Source organism: Podarcis melisellensis (assembly GCF_964234715.1).
Source record: "Podarcis melisellensis genome assembly, chromosome: 11".
NCBI lineage: Eukaryota > Metazoa > Chordata > Lepidosauria > Squamata > Lacertidae > Podarcis > Podarcis melisellensis.
In genome coordinates, this window is record NC_138543.1 from 48,111,724 (window position 1) to 48,130,627 (window position 18,904).

The 18,904-nt window shown below is 43.2% G+C and overlaps 1 protein-coding gene across 2 annotated transcripts in view; it reads left to right on the plus strand.

The window, feature by feature from the left end:
* Positions 1 to 18,904, plus strand: part of CCBE1 (collagen and calcium binding EGF domains 1) — a gene marked incomplete at its 5' end in the record, with an annotated part of 139,415 nt that overhangs the window by 105,263 nt on the left and 15,248 nt on the right. For both annotated transcript variants that reach the window (XM_081929906.1, XM_081929907.1), the window contains 3 exons: positions 8,813 to 8,865; positions 13,269 to 13,403; positions 15,324 to 15,461. In XM_081929906.1, coding sequence (XP_081786032.1) covers positions 8,813 to 8,865; positions 13,269 to 13,403; positions 15,324 to 15,461 — 326 coding nt within the window. The remainder of the gene's footprint in view (positions 1 to 8,812; positions 8,866 to 13,268; positions 13,404 to 15,323; positions 15,462 to 18,904) is intronic.

Here is an 18,904-nt window from a genome sequence, read left to right on the forward strand (position 1 = left end):
CACTGGGTTCTTTCTAATGCTGTCCTTCCATCCATGGAAGGTTTTTTCATCCATCAGAGGCTTTTGCGAATGGAAGGAGGACAGAAGAGGTTTTCAGAAATTCCCCCTTTCTCCTGCAGTCTCTGTTGCTGTCCTGGCACACGCTTCAACCTTCTGGAGTAAATTTCGGGGATGCAGTGGAAATCGGTGAAAAAGCAAAAGTCACCTACCTCTTCCTTTCATTCAAGGAAGCCTCTACTGGATCAAAGTGCCTTCCATGAATGGACGAACACCTGGATGCAGCCCGTTGACTATAGATTGACAGCAGACATTAATTTCAGAACTTTGATACATATCTCCCAAGAAACAGCCAGTAAAAAATGGCTCAGCATTCAATTAAAGGTAAAGGTAAAGGGACCCCTGACCATTAGGTCCAGTCGTGACCGACTCTGGGGTTGCGGCGCTCATCTCGCTTTATTGGCCGAGGGAGCCGGCGTTTGTCCGCAGACAGCTTCCGGGTCATGTGGCCAGCATAACTAAGCCGCTTCTGGCGAACCAGAGCAGCACACGGAAATGCCGTTTACCTTCCCACTGGAGTGGTACCTATTTATCTACTTGCACTTTGTGCTTTCGAACTGCTAGGTTGGCAGGAGCTGGGACCGAACAATGGGAGCTCACCCCGTCGCAGGGATTCGAACTGCCGACCTTCTGATCGGCAAGTCCTAGGCTCTGTGGTTTAACCCACAGCGCCACCTGCGTCCCTCAGCATTCAATTAGGCCATACCAAATAGCAGCAATGTTTTTTTAAAAAATAAGTGTATGAATTATTGCTGAACTCCCACCAGCTACTGGTTACTTGACATGCTTGCAAACACAGATGGTCGCGATTTGTTCATACAGGATTTTGGCAAGGAGGCAAATGTCTCAGTGGGATTTTTGTGCGTGGAGTTCAGATAAATAAGCATTTTGGTGACCTGCAGTTCACTGAATAATTATGAGATTATTCTGAATTCAATGTGCTGTACCTAAAATTATACAAGATCAAAAGTATTACATCCAGATCTCAAAATCCATATGACCAAATAGATTTATACTGCTTGTCAGTTATAGATATATGCTTTTTAAGGTACCCAAGGGGTGGACCCATAAATGACTGAATAAGAAGCAGAGTTAAACATAATTTGGGGGGCAAAAGTTATGCTTTCAAGAGTGGCCTAAAATTCCCGTCTTTGCATTTTTGTGCTATTCACAGCCTCATCTGCTTCTCCTTAAAGTTCTTTTTTGTTCCTTGATCCACCCAATCAGGGTTCACATTGAAAATGTGATGGTGTCATAATGCCTTTGGTCAAACAGATTTGTGCTATCGACACCCAACCCCCCAAAAAAACACTGAAAAAGGAATACTAGCTATATTTGCAAATGGCTTCTCTCCACTTCCAATATTTTGACTTAAGAAGAGTGTTTTGGATGCAATCTGGTATCCAAACAAAATGGCCAAGGCATGTTTTCACTTGTTGGCTCACAGCCCAGTGGCCACTAGGGACTGTTCTGGACTTCCTTACAAGTGTACCCGTGCAATATATGTGTTTCCACACGTGCACCTATCACTTTCACATTTTACATTTCCGGGGTGCTTATTTAAAATAATGTTACACATCACCCGCAATCTCTGCTGAGCAGTGACAAGATTCCAGGGGGTTCTAGGCATTCACCCAAGGTTTGTGTTTCCATTGGAAATTAGGCATAGCAGAGACTGCAGTGTCTTTAAGAGATATGGTTTAATTTACACATATATACACCTGAATCCACTACGGAGAGAGTTCAGAGTACTTACATCTCAAGAGGGTCCTTTGCTTCCCTCTTAGGAGCAGTAGACTTGGGTTTACAAGTGGAGGGAACAGCCATGCTGCCTGTGTCTCTGTGCTATGGCTTCTTCCAGTGCTTTTTTCTGAGGTTACTGAAGAGTACACAGTACAGGCACCTTTTCCTTTCAAATGTTCAAAGTATGGCACTTACCGTAACAACTTCATTGTGAGTGCCAGCACTCCCCCCCCCTAAAAACAAAACAAAACAAAGCACCCCACTGGCTTCTTCTGAACAGGATGGCCACCTCTCCAATTCTTCTTTCTTCTTGCCAGAACCATTTACAGAAAAACAGCAACTTACAGCATCACAACCTCTTGTTTCCCAAGCCTATTGCAAAGCAACCAGCTTTTTCCTTTTATCAGGCCCCACTGCCTCACCATTATCAAACAAAGCGGGTCATTATCAGTCTCTTGTGTCTTCAATGACCCACCCCATAAGTGAGCCATCACCAAGATGGTCTCATGAGGAAGCCAGCTGGTGTGATTTCCAGCCCCTGCTAAACTCATGAATTTGTGGTTTTGCTCAAATTTTAACCTTTTACTGAATCTACAGGTTTAGGGCCTTGCCTGCCCCCCCCCCCAATTTATAACATCATTTTAGGAATACACCTAAAAACTGTAGCTTTATGAGGAGGTTTTGAGGGACTTAAAACACACAGTTGCTCAGAGCCACAAAACAGGCATTGTGTTTGATGTGTTGTCAGATCAATGACAGCCTGTTTGCTAACCGTTATGAAAATATAGTTGTGTAATTTGCTCAGAAAATGCCTGTCAGCCTTGTTCTTCTTGCCTGACAATAGGTTTTGTCAGGAAAATAACTCTGCTAATCATCCACTTCAGTGTCAACGATTTTGATAAATTGCTTCTGGGAAACATAACTGGCATGCAGAGTGCCATGGGTCACTTCAGGCCTTGCATTTTAAAATTTCACATATGTCAGATTAATTTCAAGGCAGCCACACTGTTTTCTGTGTACTGGAAACATTACCTATCCAAGCTTCTTACACATTCAAGGCACGTTGTAGTGCCTGCTGCGTTTAGAAATGGCAAGAAAGTCCTCAAAGGTTTAAAATATGGGCACTTGGAAGGAACAGAAAGCCAATATTACTTCACTAGCTCTTTGGTTTTGCACTCTCTCATCCCTGGAGGTTTCTTTTCCATGGTGTAAATCGTGTCTGTGGTGTAGCTAAGGTAAAAGTAAAGGACCCCTGGATGGTTAAGTCCATCCAGTCAAAGGTGACTATGGACTTGCAGCGCTCTTCTTGCTTTGAGGCTGAGGGAATCAGCTTTTGTCCACAGACAGCTTTCCAGGTCATGTGGCTAGCATGACTAAACCGCTTGTGGCGCAATGGAACACCGTGATGGAAACCAGAGCACACTGAAATGCCGTTGACTTTCCCAACTGGCACTAGCGTGCTTTCAAACTGCTAGGTTAGCAGGAGCTGGGTCAGAGCAACAGGAGCTCACCCCGTCATGGGGATTCAAACTGCTGACCTTCTGATCGGCAAGCTCAAGACGCTCAGTGGTTTAGACCACAGTGCCACCCGCAGCTAAACTCAGTTTTGTCTGCTGGGGCTCCACATACTCTGCTGAGACATCACACTGGCCAAAACATGGTGAACTACCAACTGACTTCCACAAGCCCCAAACAACATCCTGGGAGATATATATATATTTCTGATTGTCTGAACATTTCTGATGCTCACATATAGCAGTAGCCTAGTTTATCTTGGATCGTGGATGACTTGTGAGATACTAATCTAATGAAAAATGTCTCAGAGATATCCTGCTGCATGTTACTGTAGGCGGGATGGAGGAAGCAAACAGTCTTCTTGGTGCACCCTTGAAAGGTCTTCCTTTGTTTTTCTTAAAGATAAAACTTCACAGCAGCATTTTACAAGAAGGTTTAATGAAGACCAGTGTTTGCAAAACAAGGCAAAACTTCCTCCAATACCCCACAGCACCAGACATCCTAAATTCATTAAGAAGAATTTGTGCTCAGCTTAATCTTTGAAACCGTGTAGGCCAGAGTTTTGCTTTTTACATAGTTTTGATAGTCTGTTGCTAATTTGAAAGGGTCAGTTCTCACAGCCAAGGCTTGTAGCCCTTTGGACACTTTGCAGGTTCACCCGCGTCACTGACTTTTAGAGGAAGCCTGAAACTCTGAATTGTTGGTTTACGATGTTAGTGGGAAATTGCCTTAAAGCCTCATGTGCTATTTATCTTGGCTTCGGCTTGCTGTTAATGTGGAAGAGACAGCAGGGCATTCTGGGAAAGCAAAAGCATCTTTATGGAAGGTACTGTACCTGTAAGGCTCATCATTCAAACCAAGCAAAAAAAAAAAGTGTGTGTGTGTGTGTGTGTGTGTCCTTCTGGAATGGATGGCATTTATGGGAAGTTAATCTGCTAATATTCCTTTTGCTAATCAACCCAAAATGGTTATATGAACACACCCTTAATGCTCAGTAGGGAAACTTACATTTCTAAAAAGCCATGATGCTATGTATGAGGAACCCAAGTCATCTACTCAGACTTCGAATAGAAGCTGATGGGGCAATTCAGGCTGGAGTTGCAGAACCTCTGAGTTAACTCCAAATGGACAACTTGCTTCAACCAAGCTGAAATCAGGTCTTTTCATCTTCATTTGAGAGCTTAAAGGGCCAGTCTTGAAGCTCTATTTCCTCTCATTTCGCTCTTTCCTGGCTCATTGCCTGGACCAGTCATCCAGCAATGGGGAGCATGGGGTCTCCAGATGAAGAAGCAGTTGCCTCTTTAGGTGCTTGGTGGTTGCCTCTGGGGATTCCTGTGCAGGGCTGGATATATATTAAAAATATTAAAAAATTGTCCAGTAGCACCTTAGAGACCAACTAATTTTGTTCTTGGTATAAGCTTTTGTGTGCATGTACCTGAAGAAGTGTGCATGCACACGAAAGCTTATACCTAGGAAGGGGCCCCAGAAGTGACTTTAAATCCACCCATTGCTAATATCACAGAAAGGAAGGTCATGTCTTGCAAAGACCTGGTTTTTGCTGACCAATGTTGAGAGATCTATATCCTTTCGAATATCTACATTTCTTGTGAAGGCTTTACAAATTCGTGTAACAAAACTTGACAGGAAATGATTTGTCCACTAGGGGTTGGGGAGTAGAAATGTTAACCATTATTGGTAGCAGTATTCCTGTTGTTATTATTATTTTATGTGTCCAATGGCTGCTTGCTAAATAAACCACAATAAGTCAAACTGACTGACTGACTGACTTTAGTCTGTGTTGCTTTTAAAAAATTGGGTCTAGTAGACCAAATTTCAGTCGCACGACTCAGATTGATTACTTTTTTGTTCTGTATATTTCAACAATCCCAAAGTCAGTAGCACAGATGCTGTAAAAGTGTGATGATCTATCATGGAACAGCTCCACTGAAGAAGATAGGAGCGGTTACCAAGACCTTGTTGCTGGTTCTGAAGGGGTCCCCATAGCAGTTCCAGCTTCAGGGCCCCCAAAATGTACATCCACCACTGTCTAGGTCAGAGTCAAAGCTGCTACTCAGGTTGGGAGTCATGCGCCCTGCTAGATCAGACCAATGGTTCTTCAAGCCCAGCATTGAGGGTGGCCGGCCAGGCCCTCTGGGAAGTCCACAAGCAGGACATAAAGGCAATAGCCATCTCATAATAATCCTCCTCAGCCATGGAGTATTTGGGTGTTTATTGAGAGGCCTATCTGTCTTAGGTCTGTCTTCTATGAATTTTTCTAATCCCGTTTTAATTTTTTTATAAGCTAGTGGCCATCACATCACGTAGCAAAAAAATCCCATAAATTAGCTATGTTGTAGTCTGAAGAATGATTCTCTTTTAGCTTGTCCTGAATTGTCTGCCAATACGTTTTGCTAGATGGCTCCAAGTTCTCGTATTATGAGTTTGGGGCGCGGGGGAACACTCTATCCACTTTCTCAACACCATGCATAGTTTTATAGCTCTCTGTCTTAAGACTTGCGGTTTAAGGGGCAGAAGGTAAACTCGCAGTCCTTAGTTTGACATCTGATTTCTCTAACCACATCTGCAAGATGTTCTGGAAACCACACTTTGAAAGGGGGGGAAAGCTAGGTCATTTGCTTAAAGTGTAATTTAAGAAGAAGCTGGACTGAAAAGGTTACTTTTGGTTTACATATACAAGATGAAGGTTTCCACTGCGTTTAGAGTCTCCTCTTGCATAGGAAAGCAAGATTTATACCCACTAAGGCATCCATTAAAGGGCCACCATGAGAGAACTGCTAGTGAGCTATGAAATATCAAACATTAACAGTGAAATACTATGCATGTTCACACAAAAGTGGTCTTGATAGGGCTTAATCCAAAGTAGGTGTGGCTAGCATTGCATCCTAAGGTTTACCAATTTATCTGGGATTATGCTCCATTGAACTCAATGGGCCTTACTTCTGAGCAGACCTGCATAGGATTGTTCTGCCTATTATTTAAAGCTCCTGTAAACTCAAGTAACCACCCACAGAGAAAGCTCTAACTTTGCCGCCTTCAAATCTCTGTGCTTCACACAGTCCCATTTTCAATTATGTTTTTTCCTTTGATTGATTTGTACATCCTATTATTTTTCCCTCATTCTCATAAATGAACACACACACACACACACACACACACACACACACACACAAACATATATTTTAAAAAATCATAAGCATCTGTTGGGATCGTCAGTTCTGCCCCCATTTGTTGCTCATGGAGCCAAAATGTCAACAATTGCAAATATGTGGGAGGTATCAGCAGACTTGGGGCAACTTCAGATTTTTCAGAAATACAAAATAACAAACAAACACAAAACTGGGTAGGGGTTGGCCACAGAAACACCCTAATGAGAAGTGAGTGTGTTCCATGCCCATGGAATACTGACTAACTGTCAAGAGGTGAGAAACAGAAAACTGGGAGGGAGGGGAAATAGGAGTCAACAGAAAAGGAAGAGGGACACAGAGAGATGTGGGTATAAAAACAGGTAGACAGAACCATCTCATTGTACGGATTGGTCATTTCATCGTTCATGCCATGATGTTTCTTTTAAAATTTCCTCAAGAGCTAGAAGTGAGAGCTTCCCATGGAAATCAATGGGGAAATTCAAGATTTTAATACTGCTGGGATTAGGCACCAGGGTGTCTGCTTCCCACCCCCCACCCCCCCAAAAAAACAGCCATTAGAGGACTGGACACGCTCATTGGCCACAGAACGATGAGTATCTGTTGGAAATGGAATGGGGAACTGGCTGGCTAATCATGTGCCCTACCGCTGACCTTTAGCCCTTCCCCTACGAAAGCAGCATAGGATAATTCTGAATCTTGCTCATACCTAAAGGAACCTCTTTCCAGATAAGCAGGACCACATGTTATGCTACCCCTCTGTGGACTGAAATATGTTATTAATGTCAACTCTTGTTTTCTGCTCTCTTTAAATCATGAACGTCGTTACGACATTAACTTTTGCAAGTCTCAGTTGCTGAACTTTTGTTTTCCCACCAGTCTGCTTTCAGACACCCTTTATCAAGTCAGGCGTTCCTGTGGAGCACAGGTTTAGGTTTGTTTCTAAAGATGCATGTACACAAGGCTGGCTTCAGCAGCCATCATGCTTTGGCAAATACCATGGCCTTAGGACTCACAACTGACAGCTGCCTTGGGCTCCCTATTCATTTCTGACATGCCACACCAAGCAATGTTGGGCCGTAGGGTGTACCTCTGGAGGCCGCCATTTTCGTTTTCCACTTCCACAAAGGAGTGAACAAGCTGGGGCATTGTGGGAAATTAAAATAGTGGCAGAACCCAGCCATCTAGTACTGCTGCTGCCCACTGCATGGTAAACCTGCCAGGACCCATTGACAGGCAAGAGGGTTTCATGAACAGAGGACACCTGGTCCACGGCCCCCTCATACCTGGAGCCAGCACTGACTGTACAAATAGTAGCTGGAGAAGGATCTTAATTGCAAAAAGTTTTTTGCAATCCGTCTGTCTCAAGAGACAATGGAGTGTGCCTCTGGGGGTGAAGTCCAGCTGCCACATTACCAGCAGCAAAGTGACCTCCCCAGCATGAACAGTGAGCAGGCTGGTCTATAATTTCTCCCTATGGCACATTGTTGTTGATGATGTTGTTGTTTCCCCCTATGGCACACTGATGTTGTTGTTGATGATGATGATGATGATTTGAAAGGGGGTGCCCCCTCCCTTCCAGGGAGCATTCATTTGCATTCATCTAGTACAGTCTATTTTATGGCTTCAGAATTCTACCATCTCATTTTCCCACTTTACTGTGGTAGTTTCAGACCTGCATTTGCATTCATGTCTCCCATTTGTATTTTGTTCTGAGGGTTATGCTTTTTTTGTTGGGGGGGTGAATTAACAGGATTTGTCCCTGGAATAGACCCTGATGTTGGGAAAGATTGAGGGCACAAGGAGAAGGGGATGACAGAGGACGAGATGCTTGGACAGTGTTCTCGAAGCTACTAACATGAGTCTGGCCAAACTGCGGGAGGCAGTGGAAGACAGGAGTGCCTGGCGTGCTCTGGTCCATGGGGTCACGAAGAGTCGGACACGACTAAACGACTAAACAACAACAACAAATATATGATTTAATCATCCAAACCCCTAAACAGTTTACATAATATTGTTGTAAGCTGCCTCAGGCCTTGAAGCAGAGGAATGGGAATAAATGTTTTAATGCAATGCAGTACTGTACTATACAGTACAAGACAACACAACACAAAACACAACATTACAATAATGAAGTAGCTTTAGCTGAAGCTGTTCCTTCATTACTGGACTTTCTGAAAATAATACAGGTAATGTCATAAGCTATGCCTACTTGCTTGGGGGAAAGGCCATTGAATTCAGTACAATTTATGTTCAAATAAACATGGGTAGGACTGGGATCTTAATTTACTAATTCCATCTAATAGATAGTTTGTCTGTTTTTGTCTTTTTAGGAAAAAGTGCTGTAAGGGTTATAAGTTTGTTCTTGGACAATGCATTCCTGAAGGTACGTTCTTAAATTATTATTACTTTCCAGCACTTATCACTACAGTGTTTCTGTCTTCCTGTACTATAATAAATATGGGCTCAAATATTTGTTTCTCTACATGCTTACCTGGGAGTAAGTCTCACCGAACTCAGTGCGACTACCAAGTATACATACATTGGGTTGGGTGGTTAGTGAGTATAGACCAGGGATAACCAATGAGGTGTCCTCCAGGCTTAGATGGGACTACAGCTCCCATCATCCCTCACCACTGACCATGTTGACTGGGGCTGATGGGAGCTGGTGTTCACCAAATCCAAAGGCAACCTCATTGAGCATCTTCGGCTGGTAGGCTGCAGTTGCCTTGATGGCAAGCGAGTTAAGAGCATATTCTGTTTGCCGATCTAGCTCAGTACTGTATACAAGGAGAGTTTGGATTTGATTTCCTGCTTTATCACTACCCGAAGGAGAATTTTGAGGGCAGATTTGCCTTTTTCCTTGCTGTACCCGCAGCAGTTGCCAGGCTGCCCCTTAGCTCAGTGGTTGAGCATCTGCCTGGCCCAGGTTCAGTCCCCATCATCTCCAGGTAGGACTGGAAGAGATCTTAATCTGAAAACACAGAGGGCCACTGCCTCTCCTTGAGAGCCAGTGTGGTGTAGTGGTTAAGAGCGATAGACTCGTAATCTGGGGAACCGGGTTCACGTCTCCGCTCCTCCACTTGCAGCTGCTGGGTGACCTTGGGCCAGTCACACTTCTTTGAAGTCTCTCAGCCCCACTCACCTCACAGAGTGTTTGTTGTGGGGGAGGAAGGGAAAGGAGAATGTTAGCCGCTTTGAGACTCCTTCGGGTAGTGATAAAGCGGGATATCAAATCCAAACTCCTCCTCCTCCTCCTCCTCCTCCTCTTCTTCTTCTTCCATTGTTCAGTACCTTGCAGCTGCACTGCCTTGACAAAAAAGAACTTGGCTTTTTAAAACACCCTCCCTGTTTTCTATTATTTATTGTATTATTACCCTGCCCATCCTCTCCAAGGATCTCACCTCCCTGTTTTATTCTCATAACATCCCTTGGAGGCTAATTAGTGATTGACCCAAGATGGCTAAGCATGGATTTGTATCTGGGTTTTAACCTAATATTTTTGTGCATCACAACAATTGGCTCTAGCAGACATAATGTGCCACCCAAATGCCGTCTTCTCTGGCTCTGCGCTTCACTTCTCCCCTGGGCCCACCCCTTGGAGTATGTCAATCAAGTATGTGGGTTTAAAAGGAACGAGAGTGTTAATTTTGCACCACCTTTTAAAATACTGCATAGATGAGCTCAGCTGGCGGTTTATCATTTATTAAAGTTTTACACTTACTGTGTGTTATTTGGAACAGTAGTGTTTTATGGGCTGTGTGCTCTCTGCTTTGGCAATCAAGGGCTGATCTTGTACCATTATGAACATTAGGCTGCCAAGACAGATGCACATGCTCAACTCAACGCACTCTTTTGCCTCTTGCAGTCAACAAAAGGGATTCACCTTGGCTTTATCAGGTTGATTTATTATTGGCAGATGTGCTGCTTTAGCAGCTCAGAGTCCCGGAAATCTTGGCAGCCAGGCACCGAGCTGATAATGCACTGGGGCAAAACCAAACTATGAATAAAAATCTTAGCAGGTGAGCAAACTCGACCTATCTTGGCTCAATGCTGAGAAAACACTTGGAATCGTTTGTTCTGCAAAATCGAGCTCCAAATGGGATAGGACCGTTCTGACAACTGAGATGCCATTTTGAGTCCATCGTGGCTGCACATTGTGTCCAGCTTCAATTCATGGTGCTGGTGTTAACCTTTAGAAACCTTAAAAGCTTGGGACCTGTGTATCTCAATGACCACCTTCTTCTGCATGTGCCTCCTTGCATACTCTGATTGTCTCCAAACTCCTCCTTAGGATCCTGTAACACCACAAGGCACACTTAGACACTGTCCAGGGACAGGGTCTTTTCTACAGTGGCACCTGCTACATGTAACGCTTTAGCAAACATACAGCATCAGGCCCCATCACTGTACTGCTTTTGACGGCTAGTGGAGACATGGCTGTTCATTGCTTAAAGGGGCCTTAGGCTTAATATTTCCTTTTGTTCTAACATTCTGAAGTTTTAATTCTGATAGCTGTTTTGCCATTGTTACTGTGGCCTTGGGTTTTATGCTAATATTTTGATTTGCGATGTAAACTGTGAATTGTCTTGAGTTTCTTCTGAAAAATAGGTGGGATAGAAGTTGTTGTTCTCATTTAGCAATGAGAAGCCTGAGCTGCGATGGAGCTCCGTTGCATCATGCACAGTCAGCACAGTTGCAGTAAGCTTGGCACTGTAAGCCTCGAAGCCGATTCTGGATGCGTGAAGCAAAATAAACATTTGGTCCTGTAGTTCACAGAGTGATGGTTTACATGTTCTCTCCCTCTTAAATGGAGATTAGTTCCATGCGAGAGAGAAATGTCACACTTGAAATGCCGGTCATGGGTGGATGCAGCTGCCAGTGCCTGCAAGCTGGTATATTACTTTTCCAGTCTAGCCCAATGAAAGGAGGATGCAAAGACCCTCTTCCCTTGGAGAAACACCCCCATTGGCTGAATACGTATAGTGGAGGCCATAGAAAGCAGCACAGCAACACCATATCTCCTCCTAGCTGCCCTGTAGTATCACACAAACCATAGCATGATTGTGCCCTATGATTCCTTGTCACCACTAGCAACAGCCAGGGAACTGGAGGTGAGGCAGGGAAACTTGCAGAACATTAAGCATCTTCAGGCAGTCTTCCTGAATGGGGCAAGTGGGAATGCATCCCACCTGGCTACCCCCTCACTGGTATCTGCACCACCCACAACACCTCCCCTATATCAGTTCCACCCATGACCTTCATGTGGGTCTGAAAAGGGAATTTCCATGGCCTCGGAATCCTGTCCTCAGTCAGGAACCCTGCATGGTAAAGGGGTGGCCCATCAAGTCCAGCATCCTGTTCGCACAGCGGCCAACCGAAAGCAGGACCTGAATGCAACAGCACTCTGCTCATCTGTGACTGCCTCTGACAGTGGAACCCTGCAGAGCCACTGCCTCCTTAAATCTACTCTCAAAACCCCAAAGAGCTGTTGCCAGTCAATGTAGAAAATATTGAGCCAGATGGACCATTAGTTTGGCAGGCTATAAAGCACCTTCCTATGTGCCAACAGTGTGTCTCCCCTCTTTCAGCTGATCCTACCTATCTCCAGTTGCATCTTTGTTGTTGTTTAGTTGTGTCCGACTCTTCGTGACCCCATGGAAGACAAGCACTCCTGTCTTCCACTGCCTCCCGCAGTTTGGTTAAACTCATGTTGGTATCTTTGAGAACACTGTCCAACCATCTTGTCCGCTGTTGTCCCCTTCTCCTTGTGCCCTCCATCTTTCCCAACATCAGGCTCTTTTCCAGGGAGTCTTCTCTTCTCATGAGGTGGCCAAAGTATTGGAGCCTCAGCTTCAGGATCTGTCCTTCCCTTGAGCTCTCAGGGCTGATTTCCTTCAGAATGGATACGTTTGATCTTCTTGCAGTCCATGGGACTCTCAAGAGTCTCCTCTAGCACCATAATTCAAAAGCATCAATTCTTCGGCGATCAGCCTTCTTTATGGTCCAGCTCTCACTTCCATAAATCACTACTGGGGAAACCATAGCTTTAACTATACGGACCTTTGTCGGCAAGGTGATGTCTCTGCTTTTTAAGATGCTGTCTAAGTTTGTCATTGCTTTTCTCCCAAGAAGCAGACGTCTTTTAATTTCGTGGCTGCTGTCACCATCTGCAGTGATCATGGAGCCCAAGAAAGTAAAATCTCTCACTTTCTCCATTTCTTCCCCTTCTATTTGCCAGGAGGTGATTGTCCTTGTATCCTGTAAACCACTAAGTTTGGTTCTGGAAATAGCATTGTGGAGGTGTACAGTGCATTCACTAAACTGTGTGCAGCTTCTCCATAGCCCAACAGTTACAACCATCTACGGTTCTTAGCTTAGTATATTTCTTTTAACCAACTTCTATTCGCAGAGAATTTTCTCGAGAGTTCCCCCCCCAAATATATATATATATATCCTGAAGGTGATGGAAGAAAAATAACAACATTGTGTAATTACATTTATCTTATTTTTCTTCCAGAGGTATCTGTTTCTTTGCCTGTTCTTTTGTCACACATTTGTAATTTGTAATTACATTTATCTTATTTTTCTTCCAGAGGTATCTGTTTCTTTGCCTGTTCTTTTGTCACACATAGCAATCCAGTGTAAATAAAAATTTGAGGTCTACGTTTTCTCGATTAGTAACAGGAATATAACTACATTGGTAACTGAAGGACAAACACTAATTTCCCAAATTACTTTTGCAGTGTTGTACAGCTGCTAATAACAAGCACATTTCTCTCTCGTTAGATTATGACGTCTGCGCAGAAGCTCCTTGTGAACAACAGTGCACAGACAACTTTGGACGAGTCTTATGCACATGCTACCCTGGTTATCGGTATGACCGCGAAAGGCACAAGAACAGAGAGAAACCCTATTGCTTAGGTGGGTGGAAAAGATTGCACCTGAAATTAATTCAAGGTTACTTGCCATAAATTCAAAGATATGGATTTGTATGCGCTTCCAAAATTTGGTTAATTCAGATTATTATTATTATTTGATACATTTTTCATTACCGTTTCTGATACATTTCAAAATGTAAACAAAAATAATGTGAAAAGAAAAGAATCTCTGGAATAATAAAAAGTAACAATTTTGAAAAAACAAAAACAACTACCAGAAAACGTTCCTTAACTGACTTCCCATCCTCTCCTTCCATGGTTCCTTTTATCTCTTCTTTTCCTCACGTTTTCTTGGTCCATGATGTCTATCGCAACTCCTTATATAAACTCTAGTTATTTCTTACACTACTGAGAATCTTACCGTCCTGCTAAGTTGATTGTCTGCTTATCATACTTTTTCATATATTCAATAAAGAATATCCTTTCCTCCTATATCTTTTATCATTTTTATTCCTTATTCTAGTGGTCATTCCTTCTATACCATTCTTCTTTTATTGATACCTTTCCATTTTTGCGCTAATAACACACATGCAGCAGTTGTCGCATATAGGAACAAAATTCTCTATTTTTTGGGTAACTTCTATTGTTATTAACCCCACAAAAATCTTCTGGATTTTTAGAAAAGGATTTTTACAACATTTTTAAAAGTTCGTTATAGATCATTTCCCAATAGTTTTTAATTATGCTTGCATGACCACCACATGTGATGAAAAGTTCCCGCTGCTACCTTGCATTTTCAACAATTGCCCTTTGTTGATTTTGGCATTTTTTTCTAGTCTATTTTAACCCTAGATCCCAATAACTCCTTTTCAAACTGCAAATTTTGTTCCGCTATTCCATATTTTTTTAACTAACTTAAATGTTGCATTCAAGTGATGGTAAAGATCTGTCACTTATCTTTTATCTCTCTATACTCTTTCAATTTATATTCCTCCCCAGTGACAGTTAGCAAATCTCTATATGTACTCCAATTTTTCTGTATATTATTATTTTTTCCTTGCAAGGGCTTCTGTTGGTGACAGCCACATTGGTGTTTTCCTTTCTAATAAGTTTTTGTATTTTCCCCATACCCTATACAGGTTTTTCCTAATTAAGTAGTTTGAGAAACTCTCATATATCTTGGCCTTCCCATACCACAGGAACGCATGCCACCAAATTTTAGGTCATGCCCTTCCAAGTCCAAAAGGTACCTGTTCTTTAGTAAAATCTATTCTTTCAACCAACATAAACATGATGCGTCAAAATATGATTGTATGTCAGGCAGGGCAAAACCACCTCTCTCTTTAGTGTCAATCATGATTTTATGTTTTATCCTGGGTTTTCTCCCCTGCTAAATAAAATTAGATAGATCTTTTTGCCATTCTTTAAAATTTCAGATGTCATTAACTATAGATACAGTCTGATGCTACAGGAATAGCATCTTTGGGAGTATATTCATTTTTATGACCGAAATTTTACCCAGCAATGACAATTGCATTCTACTCCAAATTTGCAGATCTTTTTGGATTTCTTTCCAAACCTTTACGTAGTTAATTCAGATTAATTCAGATGCTGCCTTCACCAACATGGCCAACGATAAGGAATGATGAAAGTTCAGAGTCCAGCATTGATCTGGAGGACCATATGTTCTCCATCCCTGATCTAGAGGGCCACAGGTTCTTGTCTAACCTGGCTGTCACTATCTCTCTGCAACTTAGAGGTATTTCCCATCACCTGCTGTCTGAACCTTTGAACTGCAGATGATGGGGGTTGAGAGTCTGGAATCTGTTGCATGCAACACATAGTTCCACTGAGCAGTAGTCCCTCACTAATCGAGTGCAATTAATGCAACAGTTTTAGGAAACCTTTATTTCTTATTTCCCTCCCTTTTTTTTAACCCACTGCGGCATCCATCCCCTTTCAGATATCGATGAGTGTGCCACAAGCAGCGAGCCTCTCTGCCCCCACATCTGTGTCAATACCCTTGGCAGCTATCGGTGTGAATGTAATGAGGGGTACATACGTGAAGATGATGGGAAAACATGCACCAAAGGAGAGAAAGGTATTACATTGCTGTTTCTTAAATTATTTTGGTCCAAAGGGATCCACTGTGCACCGATAAAATCAGTGAAAAGCTCCAAGTCTAAAGACCTTTGCTCAGAAGGAGGTGCTATTAAAATTGCATATTTTTGCCTCCAGATCAGTTGATTCAGAGCTCTTGCCATTATGTTCTGAGCTGGTTGTTCCAGCTCAGACCACATGCCTCTCAGCCATTCCTGGTGAAGCTGAGTTCCCAGAATATATTGCTCTTCTGCATATGAAGCTGAAGTCATAGATAAGCTGAACTATTCTGCCTTGTGAAGTCAACTGAAGCTATCTATGCCCCTGGTGTGTCAGCTGTCATGACTGAAAATGTGGTCCTTTCTTGGCTGACTTCAGTTTCCCTTCCCCAGTAAGAAAACGAGACTAGCTAATCCTTGTTCTTGTCCAGCAAGTCATAAAAAAGCAGAGAATCAGTTCCTTACAGACATTTTGAGGGTAGAGGATTCCCATAACGTTTGAATGTCTAAGATCCCAAAAGTACTCTTCTTGAGCCTCCTTTTTTTAATCCAGCATTGCAAAACCGAGTAGCCAGGTGACAGAGTTTCTGCGCCTTTAATAGCTATGCAGAAGAAATATTTTAAGCAGGTATAATTCCAGTCCACCATACATGATAACAGGATTTTCTCCCTCTGACTCTTAAGTCTACTGTTTGAAACAATCTGCTTAGGAATGCCATCTTGTGGCAGATAGAAGTTCGTGCGCCATTGCCAGCCTACAAAAAAACCATTTGCATTGCAATAACCTTTCCAAAATAGCTGGCTTAAATTGCAGTGGAATTTAGGTCTTCAAGGCAGATCGTCTGATAAATCCTTTCTTACAATGTTAATAATATACTGATTTCTTTTAATTAAAAAACAACAACACAACACCAGTATCTCACCCAATCTCCAAAGATAACACACAGGATGGAGAAAATGAATTAGTGTGTGTTTATTTTACAGCGCCAGAGGGATGAAAGCTGTCTGCTGCCCTTAGCCGTCTGTGAATTTGAGCTGCAGGTTTGAATATGGGGAGGGGCACCAAAGAAATGGACCATCTTTGTGACATGAAGATGCTATTGCGTATTGTAGAGAGGGCACGGCATAGCCACATAATCAAATGAAAACCAATGGCAGATAATACAAGACAGATGATAACATAAGCCTTGTGGTGTGGGGGGAATGCATGCAGGCACTCAACATGGAAATAATAATAATAATAATAATAATAATAATAATAATAATAATAATAATAATAATTTATTTATTTGTACCCCGCCCATCTGGCTGGGCTTCCCCAGCCACTCTGGGCGGCTTCCAACAAAGATTAAAAATACATTAAAATGTCACCCATTAAAAACTTCCTTGAACAGGGCTGCCTTCAGATGTCTTCTAAATGTCAGGTAGTTGTTTATCTCTTTGACATCAGATGGGAGGGTGTTCCACAGGGTGGGCGCCACTACCGAGAAGGCCCTCTGCCTGGTTCCCTGTAGCTTTGCTTCTTGCAGTGAGGGAACCACCATAAGGCCCTCGGCGCTGGACCTCAGTGTCCAGGCAGAATGATGCGACGGGGGTGGAGACGCTCCTTCAGGTATACTGGGCCGAGGCCGTTTAGGGCTTTAAAGGTCAGCACCAACACTTTGAATTGTGCTCGGAAACGTACAGGAAACAATGGGTAGAATTCAACATTGTGCTCTTTGCATTGTTTCATCTGCTGAAGTGTTTCCATTTGCCAGTTGAATAGTTCTCCCCACTCCCACTCCCCCACCCCCACGTGCTGTTTTGGGGGTTCTCCTGACCCCTCAGTGGCCCATTGTGGGGGTATGGGAAGCCCATGGGAGCACAAAATCATCACTGTGCAAATGGATGTCCTTGAGCAGGGGTTCTGCTGATAGGGCTGGCTAGGTGAATCCCACCTGAGAACTTCAAGTAAATGTACTGCCCCATCAAACAGTACAGTGGTACTTCAGGTTACATACGCTTCAGGTTACAGACTCCGCTAATCCAGAAGTAATGCTTCAGGTTAAGAACTTTGCTTCAGGATGAGAACAGAAATCGTGCTCCAGTGGCGCAGCGGGAGGCCCCATTAGCTAAAGTGGTGCTTCAGGTCAAGAATGGACCTCTGGAACGAATTATGTACTTAACCCGAGGTACCACTGTATTATCTTAGGAACTGCTGCTGCTGGGCTCGTTTTCTTATTGTCTAACTTCAGACAAGAAAGGACCACGTTTTCAGTAATGATAGCACACACACAAAGCGCTTAGGTAGCTTCAGCTGACTTCACAAAGGAAGAATAGTTCAGCTTATCTGTGACATCAGCTTCATACGCGGAAGAGAAATGCATTCTGGGAGTCCGGTTTCACTGTCACTGAGGTGGCAAATAATTCAGAAGCCTCTCAGCCCTTCACACTTCTTCTGTAGAGTTTGGTACAGAACTTTGAGAGCCTCGGCTTTCATTTTTATTAAAACAGAGTTTCCAGTACTCAACACTATGGAAGAAAGCATAGGAGCATTGACTTATTTCAGCCCCTCTCTGTCTGGAAAAACAATTCAACTTTTGGGGGAGCAGAGTTTGCATTTGCATTACATCTGTTGTATGCTGAAGTTCAGGCCTTGTGCAGGAGATGGAAGAGCTTAGCAGGTGTGAAAAAGATGTGGTTTGGGGCCCTCATTAGTTCCTGCCCATCTTTCCTACATGGCTGGGGGAGGGGGGTCAGGCTCCACTTCTCCTGTGACTGTGTGACCCTTACTGGGTTCAGTGGTTTCACAGAACCATTGAATTTCCAGTTGAAGGGTCATCTAGTCCAACTCCTTGCAATTCAGGAATCCTTCCCACAGCCTCTGAGTACAAGAAGCGAATATTCATTGGACCATGTTCTTGCTGGCTACAGTGCCCTACTTGCTAAGAGCAGGAAATAAGCCTCTCCCTCAAGCTTTTATAGGGGTCAGGAAATGCCACTTGATTTGCTCTGGTGTTGCTGCAAGTAGTCTCCCTTGGCAGATGAAGTGCCTCTCCCTTACTCTTAATGATAATAATAATAATAATAATAATAATAATAATAATAATAATAATAATAATAATAATTTATTATTTGTACCCCGCCCATCTGGCTGGGTTTCCCCAGCCACTCTGGGCGGCTTCCATAGAAACCAAAAATACACTAAAATATCACAGATTAAAAACTTCCCTGAACAGGGCTGCCTTAAGATGTCTTCTGAATGTCAGGTAGTTATTTATCGCTTTGACATCTGATGGGAGGGCATTCCACAGGACAGGCGCCACTACTGAGAAGGCCCTCTGTCTGGTACCCTGTAGCTTTGCTTCTCGCAATGAGGGAACCGCCAGAAGGCCCTCGGCGCTGGACCTCAGCATCCGGGCAGAACGATGGGGGTGGAGACGCTCCTTCAGGTATACTGGGCCGA